The 20471-nt window shown below is 45.4% G+C and overlaps 1 protein-coding gene across 4 annotated transcripts in view; it reads left to right on the top strand.

The window, feature by feature from the left end:
• Positions 1-248: 248 nt before the first annotated feature.
• The window catches only part of APPL2 (adaptor protein, phosphotyrosine interacting with PH domain and leucine zipper 2), a 54096-nt gene continuing 33873 nt past the window's right edge, over positions 249-20471 (top strand). The window contains exons 1-4 of one of the 4 annotated variants that reach the window (XM_043562391.1): positions 249-458; positions 7340-7438; positions 18426-18485; positions 19037-19108. In XM_043562391.1, coding sequence (XP_043418326.1) covers positions 405-458; positions 7340-7438; positions 18426-18485; positions 19037-19108 — 285 coding nt within the window. In that variant the 5' untranslated portion in view covers positions 249-404. Of the gene's footprint in view, positions 459-7339; positions 7439-9835; positions 9893-18425; positions 18486-19036; positions 19109-20471 lie in introns of those variants that run through there. The other 3 variants (XM_043562393.1, XM_043562392.1, XM_043562394.1) reach the window with 3 other exon arrangements.

Raw genomic sequence — 20471 nt, 5'->3', positions numbered from 1 at the left:
CGCTCTCGAGGTGTCGTTTGGGGCGCTAACGACACGGACCAGCGTTAAGCATCCGGCTCCCTAACCGCAGACCTTAACACCCGCGGCCAGCACTGAGCAGCCGGACCCGCGCTAGGCTCTGCGGCTTCCCGTGAGGCGCGGTGCGGCGGAAGCGGGGCAGCCACACTTCCGGTGGCTCACCCATGCGCTCGCCACACTTCCTGTTGATTCAGCCCCGCCGAGGGTTGGGCTGGGAGGAGGGCCGGCGGGTGGGCGGGAGGCTGCGGGGGTGGCGGCCTGTGGCCAGGCGTGGGCGCGCGCGGGGCTGCGGCGGGCACGGAGCGTCAGCCTCGTCGCTTCAGTCCCGAGCACCCTCGGCGGCCGCGCCTCCCGCCCTGCGTCCTCCGGTCCGGCTCCGCGCCACCATGCCCGCGGTGGACAAGCTCCTGCTGGAGGAGGCGTTGCAGGACAGCCCCCAGGTACCTCCCGCCGCTCCGGTCACCTCGCCTGGGGGCCGGAGGCCGGGGAGGCCCCTCAAGCCCCGGGATGAAGGCCTGGAGCACGCGGGGTGGGCCGGCCGGCCGGGAGGGGGCACCCCTCAGGCGGGGCTGGAGAACCGGGGAGAGCACCCCACGGCCGGAGTCTTTGTGGCGCGCGCGACCCCTTCCCAAAGTCAGCTGAAACTGACGCTGCCCGGCCTAAACTCCGGCTCCCCCGCTTCGCTGAGCGCCTCGGGCAGATAATTTAACCTTTTTGTGCTGCAGTTTTGTCATCTGTAACCCAGGGGTAATAATTGTATCCGCCTGGTAGAGTTGTCAGAGTTAAGTAAGGGAAAGCCTGTCAGGTTGTTAGCGGGCAACGTCTGGTAGAAAAGAAGTAGTCAATCTTAGTTATTATTATCCCCGCTACTACCGCTGATGGGATAGGTCCTGGTGGATTTAGGGCCAAGATGGGGAGGCAGAGAGCCCAGATCTCTTTCTCAGCGGTACCCTTCGGCACAGTTTTCCCATTTGTCAAGAGAAAATGACAGCACCTGCCCTATTTGTGGCACGGGGGAACTTCATTAGCACGCTCGAGATGGAAGTTAAGTCCTTTGAGCTCTGCGGATGAAAGGGGCTGCGTAAATATGGCAGATGAGTGCAGAATGACATTAGTTTATAATCCAATGGGCTTCTCTTCAGGGAACTTTTGTTCCCCATTAGCATTTCCCCAGCTTCATATCCGCTCTCCTGGTTCTGAGTCGTTTAAAGAAGTCTCTTTATGCCCAGGTGTCTCAACTCCTGAAAAATTCTTATGATATTAACCTGTTTTCCTTCTCTTTTCGGTTCCTTTCCTTTTTCTTCTTAGCGGATTGAACTCCTGGTTCAGTGACCTTTTGATGGACTTAGCTACACCCACTCTGCATCTTGCCAGTTCACAATAAGTAGTAAAAGGGCTACATGCTTAGTTTTCTTCTGCCCCCCCCCCCTTTTTTTTTGATCTTTAGGCAAGTGAGAAACTTGATCAAGCTGTGACTTTTTTTTTGTTTTTTTTAATTGTCATCCGCTGGTCTGATTGACTTTTCAAAGGGCTCTTTGAAGGCTTCAGACTGGTGGCATTTTAATGGGACCAAAGCTCTTTGGAGGAGTCATTTTGTGCATCCTCACACATAGTGTGAGATGTGAAGATAATAAGGTAGAATTTAGGATTTCCATTTGCTTTGCAGTTGGAGAAACTGAGTGCAAAGATCTCTTGCTTTCCTAACTGATCATGGTGATGGGCTGAGCCAGGTCAGAGAGGTTGTACTAACTGACTCTGCATGTTGCTGGTAAGTCACATGCTGCATTTTTGCCTCTCGCGTAAGTGAACAGGCACAATTTCTGAGTCGTTTACAGGGTTTGCTCAGCAGTGAGGCAAGCAAGTCAGGAAACCTGGGTCCTGATTCTTGCTCTCCCACTGACTCGTCGTGTGACTGGGGCATGTCAGCCATCTCCACCCTGTGACTGAGTCCGTTTCTCATCTGCAGAATGAGGGACCTGGAGCAGATGACCTCTAAGGGGCTTTCAAAGCTTAAAATTCTATCATAGTGCATGGTTTATAACTTTGAGCTTGTTATGTGAAAGAGGAGGTTGTGTGGCATTGCCCTTCCTATGTGATGTTCCTCTTCACGTGGGGAAGTTGCTACTGCCTTTGGGAGTTGGGTGTAACCCTGCTGGGGTCCTTCACGAGGTTGTTCAGTGGCAGCTAACTTTCAAGAAGGTCTTTGATACTCATCAGAATATATTTATTTAGCAGTCTTATAGGGGGCATGTGCCTAAAGCGGCCTTTCTTCCAAGGAGGCTCATAGATTTGGAACTGGAGAGAAGCTAATCAGAGTCCTTCATTTTATGTGTGCAGAGGAAAAACAGTAACAAATCCCTATATGACGCATGCATTTTGTGTGCTAGGCACCATTCTAAATCCTTCACCTGTATTAATTCACTTCATGTTCCCGACAGTCTTTTGAAGTAGTAGGCTTCCTATTAAAAGTACCAAGGAGCAGAGAAGTTAAATAACTTGCCCCAGATTATACACGCTGCAGCGGCCGAGCCAGGATTGGAACCAGGGAGTCTGAGTATATTGTTCAAGTTGACCCAGCTACCTGGCACCTGGATTTTCTGTCATCGGTGACCTAAAATGTTTTTCCGCTGAAAGGAAAAGGTCCTGAGAAACCATCTATCGTTTGTTTGTTCTAGTTTTCTGAAGAGTAGTTATGAGGGTTGCCACAGCAGCCTGCGCAGGATTGATTAGTGAACACAAAAGCTTTTGTATTTGAACTCAGTGACCCAAGAAGAGCTGAATAGCAGTTGACCTCCCTTAGACACATCTATTCATTTCCTCCTTTTTAGTTCTGCGGGGTGTATTGTAAGACCCCGTCTGTGCACACACATGTTATTTCTAGTTACATCTGATATGTGAGATGCACAGTGTTTTAGGGACTAACATACTTGTCTCCACGGCCGATTACGAGCCTCTGCTCCTTGCCAGGCTCTGCTAGATGCCGGGAATATAGTGACATGGTGAGAATGCCTGCCCGCCACTGGTGCACAGTCTGTTCCGGGAGACAGATAAGGACTGATGCGGGCAGCTGCAGCCCCCAGGGGCTTACTGTCTTTTGCGTGATAGCGCACTTTTGAGATAAGGTGCAGACAAAGGCACTATTGCTCGCTGTTTTCTTGATTTTTGTTTGTTTGTTTCCTTTGCCCTTGGCATAACGGAAGCCCAGAGAAATTAAAGACTTAGTTCTGAGCTTATGCAGTGAGTGGCCCAACTGGGAACGGCCGTCCTTGACCAAGCCAGGCTTTTCTTTCCTCAAGCAAGATGCCTCAAAACAGCCTGTGGTTATGTCTTCTTTGTGAAGAACAATGCCTGTATTTTACAATCAGAGTTATTAAGGCTGTGCCGTTATATAATCAGATACCACTCTGGAGAGTAAACCATGTCTGGGAGTCTCTTATTAGGGAACAGCCAGTTTCTTTAAGATGGAGGGGTGATGTGGAGCTGAGGCTGTATCCTTGGGGTGTCTGGTTTGGTTTTTCTGGCTGGACATACTCTTAAGAGTGCAGGGTAGTAGAGAAAGGATGGGATTGAAATCCTGATTCTGCCACTGTTACGTTATGCAGGTTACTCAACCTCTCTGAGCTTGTGTTTTGACTTGTGTAAAATTAGAATAAAAGTAATTACTTAATGGGATTCTTATGAAGAATAAATAACGTGCTAAAGTTATTTATGCCTGCTTGTCATAGTCACGCCATAAATGATTGCTGTTATCTTTATAAGTGACATGCACCATCGTCTTTCAGACTTTTAAGTAGAGTCTTTGATGTCTGATGTACCTGTGCCTGGTGCTTGGTCTCATTCCTTATGACTAAGAACAGTCCTGTTGTTCCAAATATAAATTTCAGCAGATATGGAGCTGATAATGTGGATATCAAAACAGTGCCTAAGATAGCTGGGTGTATTTTTCAGCTGTGACCATGACCTAGTTAAATTAGAAAGACGGGATTTTTCTTGCCAGTGCTAATGGGGGTCATGGTAAACGTGTCCAGAGTGTGAGGAAACAAAACAAAACTCTTCTGATACAAGTCTTTAGCAGTTATTATAGGTGAGAGCGTGGCAGTAGGATGACCAAAGGGAAGCCAGCTCCAGGCAGGAAGGACTTGGGCTGTGGACCACAGAGCACGCCCACTGGCAAAGCTCAGCCTGCTGGGTGACAGGTACAGCCTCCTGCGGTGGAGGAAGCATGGCCATCGGTGCCAGACAAACCTGGATTTACATCCCAGCCCTGCTGCTTCCCCACCACGGGAGGTTGAGCAAGTTTCTTAACCTTGATGAGCCTTAGTTTTATCGTCTGTGAAAGGGGTTTACGTATCCATGGTATCTGTCTCCTAAAGTTGTTGGAAGGATTCAGTGAAATAACAAATATTTAATGCCCACCACAGTGTCTCACACCTAGGAGGTACAGAGTAAAGGAGTTTTCGGTTTTTTTCCTGTTCTCTTTGTGGAGGACATTTACACAAGCCTTCTCTTTTCATCTTACCTATCATTTTCCACTCAATTTTATTCCTAAGAGTTTTGAAAACAAGGAGTAGGACTTGACTAAATGGATATTTGTAGTATTTTTAAAAATTAAATATCCTCAATCCAGTTGTATCATTCTTCTCAATATCCTAGACATGGCAGGTACAGCGAAGAAAGATACCAGGATCGTAATAGACATGGGTGAGTTCCTACAGCATTGACACATTGACTACAAAAAGATGAAAAGTCCTTCACTCTTAGATAACATTTATAGATGACCATTGCTGTGGTGTTAAAGTGAAATCACACACAGACCCGTGCTCCTTTCCTTTCCGGGTCTCCCAGAGGCTTCGTGTGTAGCTGCTCTCGGTATCTTCAGCAAACTGCTCTCAGTTAACAAAATGAAATCCTACGTGTAAAGCCTTTATTATCTTTAGTAAGTAATCAGCGCTCATTATCGTCATAATCAGTGTCATCTGCTGTCACTATAGGTCACACAGTAGTAGGCACTTTATGTATATTCATGATCTCAGTAACCCTGCAAATTAGTGTCAGAGCTTGAATTTGGACTCAGCACTGACATGGTCCCCCAAGGTGCTCCCAGGTCCTTTGAGAGGTGCAGCGTGCTATAAGCTCCTGGAGAACATAGAGTCGATTCTAATCACCTTTGAATCCCAGTTCCCAGCACAATGTTTTGTCAGATATTGGATGAAGGCAGAGACGCATGCATCAATGAATGAATGCAGTCTTTTTTTATTTTCCAAAATAAAAATTATATTTATTTAATTTTAAGTTTTATTTATTTATTTTGAGAGAGCATGAGCAGGGGAGAGGGGAGAGAGAGAGAGAGAGAGAGAGAGAGAGAGAGAGAATCTCAAGCAGGCTCTGTGCTGTCAGCGTGGAGCCTGATGTGGGGCTTGAACTCACCAACCTTGAGATCATGACCTGAGCTGAAACCAAGAGTTGGATGCTTAACTGACTGAGCCACCCAGGCGCCCCTGAAAAAAAGTATATTTTAAGAAGACAGAATGAAGAGTTCTAACCCAGTGTTTTTCACCTACTGGTTGACATTCATGAGTCAATTATGAGATCCAGTGAGTCACAATCATGATTTTTGTTTACAAATGGAATAGAATAGAAGAAATCAGCACATATGCGTACTAATGATGAACATTGGTAAAATGTGTTGCGCACCATCGTTTTTCATTTTAAAAAGTTTGATGGACTCTGCTTTAGCACGCGAATTACACACTTTAGGAACTCTGATATTTTGCTGTCATGGAGAGCTTTTTAAAAACCTATCCGACATCTTCCTTATTGCCTCTGGTCCCTCTGTTAAAAAGGACTGATAGTAAAGAGAGTGTACTGGTCTCAGAGCAGGTATTTTTAGCCTTAAAGGCCTCAGGCAAAGCCAGGACAAGTGTGTGTTACTGTGAAGTGTACCAGAGTTTGTGGAACAAGATCAAGGGTAGACTGAACCACCCAAACGCCCAGATAATTGAGGGTGCTTGGAGGCCGGTTATTGCTCTCTTACCTGAGCTGAGAAAAAGAAGGAATTGAAATTCATTTTGCAGGGAAATAATGAGCCTTAAGAGGGTATTCTTTGTAACGTGCTTTGATACCATCTTATTAAAAGCATTTCTGTAACTCACTGTTCGTTCTGTGCCTCATGGGTTATTCTCAGAGATTCCATTATCCCTGGCATAATATTTTAAATTCCCACTGTGCTGGACACAGTAAGTAAAGTCCCCTGAGTAGATATCGTCACTTATGTGACACCTTGATACTTCTTTAGATGCCATCAATATGTAAATATTTCTTCAGAGTTCGCCATGTGTCGGGCTCTGTGCATAAGAACGATAGGAAATACCTTTCATCTGGTGACATTGTTCAGCTGCTCCAGGGCACTGAGTGGTTTAGTCTTCGTAAAGGGAACTGAGTTCACGTTCTTGTTAAGTTGCTGTCTCGGTGTTGTGCCCAGATCTGCTGGTGGACCCAGGGTAGATCTGGAAATTTCCTGGCTATGAGTTTTAAATTGGTTGAATAAAAGACGACAAAAGACATGAAAATTGACCATAGTGTCTGAAGAGGAAAGAATGACACACTCCTGCAAGATGTCCAAGACTGCAGAAAACCAGACAGATGGCTAGCTGTTGGGGTGGTATACTGCTGGGCGTCCACACCCCAGGTAAACACGCAGGCCTGACGTTGTGTTCAGTTTATGGGCTGGAAAGGAGAGGCTGCCTTTTTACCTCTTTTTTTTTTTTTTTAATTTTTTTTTATTTAATTGCATAGACTCTCCTGATGCTTAGGTAGGGGCTAAGTTGAAACTGTAATAGTGCTGGAGTCTTAACTCTTTAAAAATCGGCTTTCCTTCTCTGGCCTCGACACTCGAATTCTGTTGTTTGTCCCTGCGTTGTAGTCTGAAGGATTAGAAAAGCAGTTCTAATGCCTTTTTTTTTTAAACATTTATTTATTTTTGAGAGAGCATGAGAGGGGGAAGAGCAGAGAGAGGGGACCCAGAACCTGAAGCGGGCTCCAGGCTCTGAGCTGTCAGCACAGGGGCTTGAGCCTGCGAACCTCGTGATCATGACCTGAGCTGAAGTCAGAGGCTTAACCAACTGAGCCACCCAAGCGCCCCTAGAAAAGCAGTTCAAAATTAAAGCTCCAGAAATCAACTCTTCCTACTATTATCAGTAAAAGAATGAAGCCAGAGAATAGGCCCCTTCTGTCTCCACATTTCAGAGGTGTGTGTTTTCTACCTCCTTTGTAACTTTTCTACTTAGAAATAAAGTCGACTTCGTTTCTTCTTTTCTTGTAGACTCGCTCTTTACTGAGTGTTTTTGAAGAAGATGCTGGCACCCTCACGGATTATACCAACCAGCTGCTCCAGGCGATGCAGCGCGTCTACGGAGCCCAGGTATCCACAGCTGCGCCCTCACCTGGGCCGGGGGAGCAGGAGCCCTCTGCCCTCATCTTGAACTTCTCTCAGGAGGCTGAGGAATTTGAGTCAGAACAACACCGTTTAAAATTTGGAAATAAAATCAGAATTGCTTCCGTTCACTTTCAAAAACCGAGGACAATCTGTTTTCATTGCTTAAGAAAGAGGGTAATTTTCCTGTGACTAGTAAAACCAGTAGAGAAGGACCATGTCACTGGTCTTAGTTTTGTTTTTTGTTTGTTTGTTTTTTTTAATTCAGCCCCACAGGGAAACATTTGAATCTCCTCTTCCTACTTGTGAATGCGGGAGGTCAGTATTCTGAGACATGCTCTTTGTCTTTCTCCTAAATGGGAGTCTTAGATGTCAGTGCAGTCGGCTAGAGAGGCTCTTTTCAAGTGCTTCCTCTGAAAAGACTTCAGTCACACTTGTGAAACTGTTGGGCGGCTTCTTTGTTTTGGGGAACAGATCTCTCTGACTTGCAAAACAACGCAAAATAAATTGCTGAGTAGCAAAAGTGAATCTTTTCAAGATCAAGAAGTGTCTACGTATGTTACTTTCTCAGGGAAGACTTGCGAATCACTTAAAATGTTTAGTGTCACACATCAAAATATGGCAGCTGATGCTTTTGATTATTGATTCCTTGCCGACTTAAATCTGTGTGTGTTAATGTTTCTTTTTCTCACTAATGACCTCTAAAGAAATGCCACATTCAGTATATAATATGTATACATTAATAATAGTGTATAGTCAGTTATTATTAGTATATAGCTCTGAACATTCATATATGATGATTTGTTATTGTCATTGTTTTATTAGTGCTTGCCATCAAGTTGCTTACATTTGGGGTGGAGGACAGAGAAAACAATTATCTAAGAGTGTTTGCACCACTAGGAAAGGAGGTCACCTAACCCTGAGGAATTGTGCTCAGCACCCAAAGAGAGGATGGTGGTGGTCGTTGACATTGACTGAACATTTCAGGACTTTTACATGGATATTTTGTTTAAATTCCCCAGCAACTCTGTGAGATGGGCATTGTTGTCATTGTCCTCATTTTATAGTTTAGGAGACTGAAGGATTCCAACGACCAGGACCAGGACCAAGTGCACCCTGTTCATACGTGGCAGAGCAAGTCTGCCTGAAGCCAGAGCCCAAACTCTCAGCCACTGAGCATGGGGTGGCCTGAACTAGAAAGTGTCAGTAGATGTGGAAAGAAGTGGATGAAATTCAGAGGTGTTTAGGAGGCGGGTTGGTGATTGATTGGATGTGAAGGGGTCAGATGTGTAAAAGATGAGTCAGGAATGATGTCCAGGTCTTTGACTTGAACAACAGGGTGGATGGTTGGGAGCACAGAGGAAGAGATGGAAGGGGTGTGTGTGTGTGTGTGTGTGTGTGTGTGAGTGTGAGGAATGACAGGGATGCCGGTCTTAATTCTTTCTTGAAAGGCTGATTTGGGATGTCCAAAGTGGAGAAAGAGCTTGTTGAAAGTTCAGATCTAGAGTTCAGGCTGGAGATACAGAGTTGCAAACTAGACTGTATTATACATGTGCAACTTAATTGGAACTAATTATAAAACCCAAACAAATCATGTGCTTTTGTGTGATTTTACTTATTTGGCTGAGACATTCAGAAACTGGGGACATATTATTTTGATTTTTTTAAACCCTACTTATTTATATTGTATGTTTTTATATTTTTCTCTACATAGTCAAAATTTAAGAAAATAGGGGTTTTTTTTTTTAAGTTTATTTCTGAGAGAAAGAGAGAGAGCGAGCATGAGTGAGGAAGGAGCAGAGAGAGGGAGACACAGAATCCAAAGCAGGCTCCAGGCTCTAGGCTCTGAGCTGTCAGCACAGAGCCCGATGTGGGGCTCGAACTAGTGAACTGCGAGATCGTGACCTGAGCTAAAGTCGGACGCTTAACTGACTGAGCCACCCAGGCACCCCCAAAAATAGGATTTTTTTTTAACTGGACTTAACACCTGAACTTGCTGTTCAGTAATTTGAATATCGTCATTAAATGATTTACCTCTTGTAAAGGTTCAGGATCCCAAAGACTTAGGGACTGTGTCTCTGTCACTTCAAGAGTCTCTGTTCTGCCTTTCCACGTCTGTCAGAGTCATTTACTTGGAGATGTCCAAATGCTTTCTTTACGTGTTTTTTCTTTTGAGCCAGAAAACTACATTTTGCCAAAATTAAGTGGGTCGTACATTCCAAGAGTCTGTACACTGGCTTTTAATTCACACCACATGATCAGCACACGGGTCCTCTACTGGCCAGAAACCCTTCCTCCTGCCTCGGCATTTCCTGCAGCAGAGGCTCACGGGAACGACCGGTCAGTGGTGCCAAACTCAGCGACAGAGCCTAGCAGCGGCCGTCAGCATCCAGATCGTTTGGGTCAGCGTCAGTTGGTTTCCAGGTCTATTTGAACTCTTAGGTGTTTTGTTTTGCTTCTTTTTAATTAAAAAAAAGAACTTTTCTGACCCTTTGATCAGTTTGTGTGTGTGTGTGTGTGTGTGTGTGTATACACATGTGGATGATGTGTGTGTGTATAGTAATAACCTGTTTTCATTTAACTTTTTCCCCGAGTTGTGTTTTGTTTATTTAACATTATTCCTTACATATTTTATACCTAGACATGGCGGATTAAATTAATAGGGTTTTATAATCTTTTTAACAACACAGGCACTTAGCAAGATGTTTTTTTATTATATTTTAAAAAACCAGATTTATGCAGCTGATAAAAGATAAATGTTTATGAGAGATACTTTGAATCAGACCAGTTGGTAAATTTCTGTATTCTGCTAGGAGGAATGCCCTTGGACCTCAGTTTCAGAAAGAGGAAGAGTGAGAAAAACTAGAGGAAAGTTATGTGAACAGTTTGGCTGATTGTAGCTGCTTTGGGGGAAATGTTGAATTTTGACTTAAGCAGTAGAATGAAGCCATGGTCTCTGAGCTGTTCTCAGCAGTTTACACGAGTCCCTGAAGTCACGTCTGGTCTCTTAACTGTCAGACGTGCCTTTGCACATTGTGAGAACTAAGGACCTCATTGTGAGTCATTTGAGTGAAGGAAGCAGCACTAACACAGCAGAGATGGGTTACTTAAAAACATGTGCTGTCCTGCAAATTGTTGGCTAACTACATTGAAAATCTCCATAATGTCTGAATACATGCTCATGTACACGTACTCGGTCAATCTCAAATTTTGCATTAAATACATTTGGTATACAGAATAACATATACAATCAAATAGATCTGCCATAATTTTGTCTCTTTCTTGGAGAGGTTAAAAATTTTTAAATCTTTGGGGTGCCAGGGTGGCTCAGTCGTTGTTTGACTCTTGATTTCAGCTCAGGTCAGGATCCCACGGTTCGTGAGATCTAGCCCCGAGTTGGACTCTGCACTGACAATACGGACCCTGCTTGGGATTCTCCCTCCCTCTCTCTTTGCCTCCCCCCACAAAAATACAAAACAAAATAGTAAGCTATTAAGTTTTGGGGGAATTAAAAGATTTTGGGCTGCATGGTGCAGGGTTGGTCCCTCTAACCCCTCCATTGTTCAAGGGTCCAGAGTATAGAGATATCAAGTTAAGCAACCTAATGTACCTACTGGGAAACAAAATGAGAGGAGTGGACTTCCAGGAGTGTGAGCTTGTAATAGGGATGGGGATGGATTTGGAAGGCAGGTAGGGTCAGAGCTGCGTATTTTAGTAATAGAAATAAATAGTAGTCTCCATTTGTTGGGCACATAAACATACCACACACTAGGCTCAGCATTTCCTTTGTAGAGTCTCATTTAGCTCTCACAAGAAAGGAGCTACTCTAGCATGTGTTTGCAGATCAGTTTATGTGGCTTGCCTAATGTCACAGTGGCACAACTGGAATTTGCACTCGGGTCTTTGACTCCAAAACCCGCACTCTCACTCTGAACCACTGCACTGGACTCTTTGGACGTACCGGTCTCCGGAAGTGGCGGCAGAGGCTAAGGAAGTAGGAGCGTTCAGAGGTTGTTCTTGTCACTGTAGAATAACCCCCACTCGAGAACAGCCGAACCGCTTTGTAGCACGGTGGTCCCCCTTCAGCTGCAGGCTCACTTTCTGAACAGTTTACCTGTGGTCATCGGCAGTCTGGAAGCAAGCGCTCCTCCTCCCGACACTTCACCACAAGGTCACTGGTAGCCTAGTGCTACATCGTTCGCCTCACTTCATCTCCCCTCGTAGGCATCTTATCATCTCACACCACCACAAGGAGGGTGAGTCCAGCACGAGGTATTTTGAGAGAGAGAGAGAGAGACCACATTCACGTAGCTTTTATTACAGTATACAGTTGACCCTTGAACAATGCAGGGGCTGGGGCGCTGACCCCCACACCATTGAAAATCCTCATGTAACTTTTGACTCCTCCCAGATTTAACTAATAGCCTTCTGTTGACCAGAAGCCTTTCAATAACATAAAGAGTCGACTAACACATATTTTGTATGTTGTATATATCGGATGTTGTATACTTACAATAAAATAATCTAGAGAAAAGAAGATGTTTAGAAAATCACGAGGAGAAAATACATTTACAGCTCTGTATATATTGAAAAAAGTCATGTAAGTTGACCTGCATAGTTCAAACCCATGTTTTTCAAGGGTCAGCTGTATTGTAATTTTTCCATTTTGCTATTAGATATTGTTAATTTCTCACTGTGCCTAATTTATATATTAAAGCTTTATCGTAAGTACGTACGTGTAAGAAAAAGCATGGCGTATGTAGAGTTCATTGCTAGCCACTATTTCAGGCATCCACCAGGGGTCTGGAAGTGTGTCCCCCATGGAAAGGGGGGCCCCCTGTAAGTTAGAAGTGGGAGCCAATTCCTTGTTGGATTGGTCTTTATGCATAATTGTTTTTAGTCAGTGCGTAGCCCTGAAAAAGTCAAGTTGACGTGGATATGACAGGGACTGAGAAAAAATATGTATGTAGCTTAAGGTGTAAGGGAGCAGAGAGCCTGAGTGGTCTCTGAAAACAGCTTTGGAGACCTGGAATCCTGCACTTGATTTGCATGGAGGTCCTACAGCTTTCCCTCATGATGGCTTTGAAGGCTTTCTGATTGGGGTCAAAGGTGATTCTGGGTGAGAGTCATTCACTTAGGTACAGGGGTTAAGTGTTTGGCCTTGGACTCAGCAGATCTGAGCTCCAGTGTTGGCCACTTGCTGTGTGATGTTGGGCAGGTCACTTATTTGCCTGAATTTCCTTATCAGTTGACAGAGGCCATAATAATGGCTGCCTCATCAAGTTGTTGTGAGGGTTAATAGAGTTTACCTGTGAAGTTAAGATCAGTTCCTGGCACGAAGGCCTCTGGGTGTTAATCATCTTTTTTATTTTATTTTATTTTATTTTATTTTATTTTATTTTATTTTTATTTTTAATTTTATTTTTATTTTTATTTTTATTTGTGAGAGAGAGAGAGTGAGAGAGCATGTGGGGGTTTGGGGGGTGGATCTCAAGCAAGTACCATGCTCAGCTCAGTACAGAGCCCAGTGTGGGGCTCCATCCCATGACGAGAGATCCTGACCTGAGCTGAAATCAAGAGTCAGACACTCAACCGACTGAGGCACCCAGGTGCCCCTGGGTGTTCATCATCTTTTAAGTCTTATAATAATAGTACTTGAGATGGCACGTTACTCTGGGACTCTTATTTGTGTTAAATAGGAGCCTGGCCCTCTGATCCTGAGTTTCTTAAAGGAGCAGTTTATACTTGCTTTCTTCCCTGTGTCACTTGATGCTTGATACTCACTCTTCAAGCCACCTGGGTCTGGCCTCCCTCTTCACCTTACAGTGGGGGCTGCTTAATGCCTTAATCATACCCTCTCCACCCTCGGGCCCTGGGTAGCACCTGATTCTTTAACAACACCCCTCTTAAAGCAGTCTTTCTTTGGTTCCTGTGACAAGGCCCCCTCTGGTCCCCTCCTAGTTCTCTGCCTGTCCTTCTAGGTCTTTCTCCTTTCCCGGCACCCTGTTGCTGCCTAGCCTTAAGTCTTGGTGTTCTCCAAAATCCCATTGGAACCCTTCTCTGCTTAGTCTCTATTTGGTTCCAGGGCTAAGATCACTTCAGCAAGCCTGGCCATCTCAGAATCTGTTTGTAGTCCTTGTCTCTGGGTCTTTATTGCAAAAACATTTGCCTATTGGTGCCGTGGGAGTGAGTGCTCAGCTCTTTCCTGATCCATCTTCCTGCGTGTAGGGAGGTGTCTTCCCCCCTTCAGTCCCTCCTCTACCCTACAGCTAAATGAATCACTTCCAAACCTGCCTTCCCTCCCTGTCTTCAGATGTTTCCGTGGCTCCCTGTAACTGCAAGGTAGAGATTAAACTCCTCAGCAAGGTATGTGCAAAGCGCTTCATACTTCATGAACTGAGTATCAGCCTACTCTTCTAGGCTTATGTTTGGTTGTTCCAGATTATGCCAGACCCTCTACATGTCTTGAGACTTTGCTCTGCCGTTCCTGCTGCCAGGAATCCCCATCAAACCCTTGCCCTGACAAATAGCCTTTCTGGCTTTAGGACCTCACGTTCGAGGTCTCTGGCACCTTTCCTTCCTTTCTTCCTTCCCTCCCTTCCTGGCCAAAGCACAGCAGCATGCCCGGATGCCCCATACGCTTGTTGGTCAGATTGCTTACGCTGTAGCGAGTGTGAAGTTTCCTTGACCCTCTGGACCGTGAGATCCCAGAGAGCAGATTCTACAGATTAACGTCCACATCCTCAGCAGGCACCCCTCACGGCCTGCCCCCCAACACAGCTTCCTGCCTCTGTTCCCCATGCTTCTCACTACTTCTGTGTGCGGCCCAGCTCGAGGGCTCCTGGACCCTGGCTTTGTGGTGAGCACCATGGTGACAGAGACTTCCCCCTACCGGCTTGCCAGCAGCATTGCTGAGATTGAAGCAAGTGCCTCCGTTGTGACTTTGACCCCAGTGGATTTCCTCTGCCCCTGCTCCCAGCCTGTCCCTTGCTAGTCACCGTGGGTGTGCCACCAGCAGAGGCCTTTGGGTGGCTTGGGATGACAGTTACAGTTCTGTAAGCACTCTGGGCCACTATGAGATAAACATTCCTTTGCTAAAAGCTTGGTTTTCCTTTCCTTTCAGGTTTGCTCACCACTGCTATTTTCTGCCTTGGCAGGAGCCATGGAAGTCCTATTTAATATGGGAGAGGCTGTCAGTCATCAGTTTGTCAGGTTATCTTTTTTAAGGATTCTCATGGGGCATCAGATACCATAGATAATAGCCAGAGTGTCACAGAAGTCTTACTCGTGGAACTCCATTTAGAGTCTAAATTCTAGGCCACCTCTGTTGCCCAACCACAGCTGGTCAAGTGTGGGATTGATGTTCCTATCCAAAGGCCCAACAGGGCTTGGAAATAGCATAGCGTTAAAAACTTGGGCTCTAGATTGCAGGTCTGCCAGACCTGAGTGGAATCTTTGCCTTGCCATTACTAGTTATGATTTTAGAAAGTAATCCCCCTTTTTGAGCCTCTGTCTCCTCATTTGTAAAACAATAATGATAATAGTTCGTACCTCCCAGGTGCATTATAAGGATTAAATGTGATACTGTTTGAAAAACGTTCAACAGCCCTCTCAAGGACCCAGAAAAGACTGGATGTTAGCAGCTGCCTCTATTATCGTCATTACTAATATTTACTCTGCACCCAAGCTCCAGTTTTGCAAGCCTTCTGCAGAGATAATGGTGTGGGTTTACCTTACAGGGTGTGGATTAATTGGCCGATGTTGACCAAGCATTTCATAAAACCTTTGTGTACGATAGATTAAGTGTGAGTAAGGTTAAAGTTGGTCTAGTTCAAAAGATTTTTCATGTGATGTGCTCTGTACAGAAGTTCACTTCTTTTCGGGGCAGGTGACAGCCCATTTTGCACCTGTGCTTTGTTCCCGGTGAGATCGTACTGGCAGAACCACACACATCTGAAAATACATGGCATTTTCGTAAGGTATTTCTAGGAGAGGCTCGGCAGAGCTCAGTTGTACACGGGAGTTCCAGAAAGCAGTGGCTGAGTGCTGTGCGTTGTGCCCCGTCTCCCTGCTGTGTGGGTGGCCCACGGGCGCTCCCTGCCAGCCTGGGCAGTCTGACACTGGCAGCATTCAGGCAGGTTTTCCCACTACGCTCGGAGCATTTGCCACCGAGCTGTAGAGAGATGAATTCAAGTAGTCCGTGGTTCCTGCTTGTTTGGAAGGCATGGAGGGTAGTTATCATGTCTGTTGACCAGTGTCTAAAGGATACAGGTATGGGGGAGTAATATTTTAGACTTAGTTAAAATAAAGAAAAGAATGACTTGAAGGAGTAGAAGATGTTCCTTGAATTGGAAATATTGTAGCTTAATGGAGAGTCTCCTGAAGGGTGGGTCTTTGGAGACATTTAACATCTAAAGCAGGATCAGCAATTCACACCCTTGGGCTAGCCTCCTATTTCTGTAAATAACTGTTTAAATTTTTTTTTAATGTGTCTTTTTTAGAGAGAGAAACAGGGTGTGAGTGGGGAAGGGGCAGAGAGAGAGGGAGGCACAGAATCTGAAGCAGGCTCCAGGCTCTGAGCTGTCAGCACAGAGCCTGACGTGGGGCTTGAATTCATGAACTGTGGGATCATGACCTGAGCCGAAGCTGGAGGCTTAACCCACTGAGCCACCCAGGCACCCCTGTAAATAACTGCTTAACTGAGGGAAGCCACACTCATTCATTTATGTCTTGTTTATGGCTGTGTTAGGATTACAACAGCAGAGTTGAGTAGTCACAGCAGAGACCATATCTCACAAGCCAAAAATCATGTCTATCTGGCCCTTTATAGGAAGTTTGTCAACTCTAGGCTAAAGCATAGGCCTCAGCTCTTAGCAGGACTTGGGATCTTAGAGAGTGGTGTTTAAGAGTGTTGATTTTAGAATGGGACAGACCTGGATTCACATCCCAGCCCTGCTGCTAACTAGCTGTGTGACCCTGGGCAAGTGTCTTAACCTTTCCGTTCCTCAGTTTCTTCATCTGTAAATTTGAGTTAATAATCAGAACCTACCTTATAGGGTTGTCAGAATTAAATGAGGTAATGCGTGGAATCCACTTAGCGTGGCATCTGTCACGGATTAAATGCTGTCAGTGTTAGTTGTTGTTGTTGTTAGGATGATTCTGTGAATCTGCAAATCCCAGTGCACATGATGCTATCCCTAGGCAGATGCCAAAGTAGCTTGAGCAAATCGACCTTAAAGCCTCAGCTACTAACTCCAAGAGGAGGAGCAAGGGATTTTCTGATCTAAGAGGCTCTCAGCCCACAGAGTGGGCCAAGACCTGCGTTCCTGTGCACACTGACCTTCCAAACAGCACTGCTGAAGATGCTCAACAGGCAGTGTTTCATGGCTGATTGTTTCATGCCTGTCCAGTCAGTATTTTATTGCCCCCTCCCCATTTGTGATGTTTCCTTGTAGGGTTAGGAAGTATTTTCCCGACTTCCTGATTCCAAGTATTGCTTTAAGCTGGCGACTTAGAGGAGTCTTCTAACCTTGATTGTTCATTCATTCATTCATCACGCTTTCGTTGGGAGCCTGCCTTGTGCTGGGAGCTGTTGCGTGCCCCTCCCTAAGTGCAGGGCTTGGTGCTGGTGCAGGCGCTCACTTGCCTTGCTCTTGGCCACCAGCTCTGGATAGTTTTGAAAGGGATGGCATGCTGGTAGACTGCCAAAGCTGAGAACTTTTATTATATTTGTTTGATCTTATTCTGGGGAAGAAGAGAAGAGAGCCATGTTTCAGGGTCTGTTAATAACTGTTCCTTGAGGCCGATGAAGGAAGTCAATGAACAGGTTGGCTAGTTGTCAGCAAAGGGGGCTGAAACAAGTAGGATTAGGGCTCTGATGGGGCTTGCAAAGGAGAACCACGGTAAAGAAAATAAGCTCCTGCAGAGTTCAGGCCTTGCCTCTAAAGGAATAGTAAGCCCAGGGGAATTAGAAAGTAAGTGAAGGCTAAGGCTGAGGCTGGCCAGTGCCCTCCCCTCATTCTCTCCAGGTCAGACCCTGTGGCTCTGCCCCTCTGTTAGGAGTGAGTCCTGAATCTGAAGACAAGCTTTCACTGAGTTTTAGAAACGTAAGACACGCTTTCTGGGCTGAGTGCATCGATGGTGGGAGGCTAGTGGTGGAAAACTGCCCTGTTGCCAGAGGTTACAGCGATAAATCGGAGAAGAGGAAGATGAACAGTAGGGGCCAGTGAAAAATGGCACAAAACAGGCCTCCTGGGATGTCACAGCTGTGCTTCCATGTTACCATCCGGCACTACTGACCTAGTAGTCTTAAGTTCGCTGGATCTGATCATGTCACGGTGCTGTTGAAATTCCCATTGCACATAGAGTCGAGGCTAGCTCTGGACCGTAGGCCTGCGTGCCCTCACACTGCCTGCACCCCATCCTTGTCTTGCTCCCACTCCTGCACCCCTTGTTCCAGCTACTCTGTTCCGTAGCTCTTCAGACTGTGCATCTTCTCCCCATCCCGGTCCCTTCTGGAAAGCTGATTCCCATCGCTGGCTCCTAGTCTGTCTTCAGTGTCTGCTTAGAACCTCTCTTCCTCGGAGACCATCTGGGTCCTCTTGTTAGAGCCTCCTAACATGTCCGTGATTTCCTTTGCAGTTCTCATCATGCTTGTAACAATTTTTTGATGTGTGCTTCCTCAGTGAGAAGACCACGTCTTTGTTGGATATTGGGCACAATATAATTGTTTTTATACTGACTGACCAGAAGGAGCAGTAACTTGCAAATGGTTGGCGGGCAGGGGGAATGCAGGCTGTTTTAACCTTTTAATTTGCTTTGGTCTTGTTTTCCAAATAATTTCTGAACACGCTATTATTTTACAGACACAAACATACATTCTTTTAAGGGATTCTCTGAGGTGACCTCTTTTTTTGGTCATTACTGAAATACATGTATTGGACAAATCTTACCTGCTTTTCTCTTCTCCCTGCAGAATGAGATGTGCCTGGCCACTCAACAGCTTTCTAAGCAGCTGCTGGCATATGAAAAACAGGTAACTTGGTGTTTATGTGGCATGTGATGGGGCGCTCAGGACTGTCATAAGTGGGGTTCTTTTAAGGAGTTCTCCAAAGGCGTCCTAGAGAGACCTTGATTTCCTTCTTTCTTTTTGTCCATAGTCCAGTCTTATTTATTTATTTTTTGTCTTGCCTTTTCCTTTCCACTGATAAATTCTAACTGGTGATCATCCCAAAGTATGATATTTTCTAATTAGCACAGAAGTAACCCACTGCCTTGAGAGTTTATAGTCTGAGGGGCTGCAAATGAATCAGATTCCAGGAAATAACCCAATACCAGGAAATAAACTCAAAGATGCCGTTACATCCAGACAGGAGAAGGGTGGTGACCAACAAAGCAGCAGTCAGGGAGGGGCGATTAAGTGCATCGCTGAGGTAGGACAAGGCGAGTGCACCGCTTTTCTGCGCGTGGACGCTTTGACGTGCGCTTGGGAGGAGAGTGGGAGCTGGCGTGGGGGGCGGCGCAACGTGGGTGACGCGGGCGTTGCCCCGAGCGTTAACACCTGGATCTTTTATTCTCTGGTCTTAGAATTTTGCTCTTGGCAAAGGCGACGAAGAAGTAATTTCTACACTCCACTATTTTTCCAAAGTGGTAGATGAGGTAAGATCACAACATGGCAAAATTGTATTCTTTCTTGAATTTTCTTTCATGTTTGTTTTGGCCCACTTTCCATTTTTAGATACTTCCTTAAATATCTGAGAAGGTAACTCAACTTGTTGCTCTTCCTAGGTCCATTTCGTAAGACTGGTTGTATGTGATTCGTTTGTTTCTGGTGTGAGGGGAAGGGCTTTGGTATACATGAATGATGGACCAAATGAAAGATTTCTAAGAATTCAGTTTCCTAAGGAGAGTGTATTAGTTTCTCGGGATGCTAGTAATAAATTACAAGTCGGTGGCTTAAAACAGTAGAAATTTATTCTTTCACAGTTCTGGAGGCCAGAAGTATGAAATCAAGTTGTTGTCAGGGCCGTGCTCCCTCCAGAGACCCCAGGGGGAATCCTTCTTGACTTCTTCCGGCTTCTGGTGACCCTGCGTGTCCCTTGGCAGATGGTTGCATCCGTCCAGTCTCTCCCTCTGACTTCCATGGCCTTCTCCCCACACTGCACTTCACCCCTTCCATCTGTGTCTTCTCTTCTTATAAGGACATTTGTCATTGGAGTCAGGGCCAACCAGGATAACCCAGGATGATCTCACTGGGAGATCCTTCGTTACGTCTGCGAAGACCTTGTTTCCAAATATTCATGTTCTGGATGGACGTTTTTAGGGGGAGGAGGAGAGTGGGCACAATTCACCCCACTACAAAGGGTTTCACATAACTGCTCTTATAGCTGTATTGTATAATACATATATTATATAATACATGAATATTTTTGGAGAACAGGTATTGTTATGAGAAAAGTACATAAACTCTCATCGTAATAAACATTCCAGTTCAAATGCTACTGGTGCTGGGCAGAACCTTCTGCAAAACTGGGTTGGTATGAACTTGGTATTTCATCTTGCAAGGAGTTTGCAATACTTATATAGTAGAAAATCATGATAAAAAATGCAGATGCCACTTAACTGATATAAAGTAGATACTGTCTTCAGTTTATAAAACGAGAAACTAGGGCACTGTGGTGGCTCAGTCAGTTAAGCGTTCGACTTCAGCTCAGGTCATGATCTCACAGTTTCTGAGATCGAGCCCTATGTCAGGCTCCACACTGACAGCAAAGAGTCTGCTTGGGATCCTCTTTCTCTCTCTGTGCCCCTTCCCCACCCCTCATGTGTGTTTTCTCTCTCTCTCACTCAAAGTAAATAAACTTTAAAAATAAAGAAAATGAGGGGCGCCTAGGTGGCTCAGTTGAGCGTCTGACTTCGGCTCAAGTCATGGTCTCATGATTCATGAGCTCCAGTCTCAAATCAGGCTCTGTGTTGACAGCTCAGACCTGGAGCCTGCTTTGGATTCTGTGTCTCCCTCTCT

The sequence above is a fragment of the Prionailurus bengalensis genome, chromosome B4 (genome assembly GCF_016509475.1).
Source record: "Prionailurus bengalensis isolate Pbe53 chromosome B4, Fcat_Pben_1.1_paternal_pri, whole genome shotgun sequence".
Classification (NCBI taxonomy): domain Eukaryota; kingdom Metazoa; phylum Chordata; class Mammalia; order Carnivora; family Felidae; genus Prionailurus; species Prionailurus bengalensis.
This window is presented reverse-complemented; position numbering and strand designations above follow the sequence as displayed.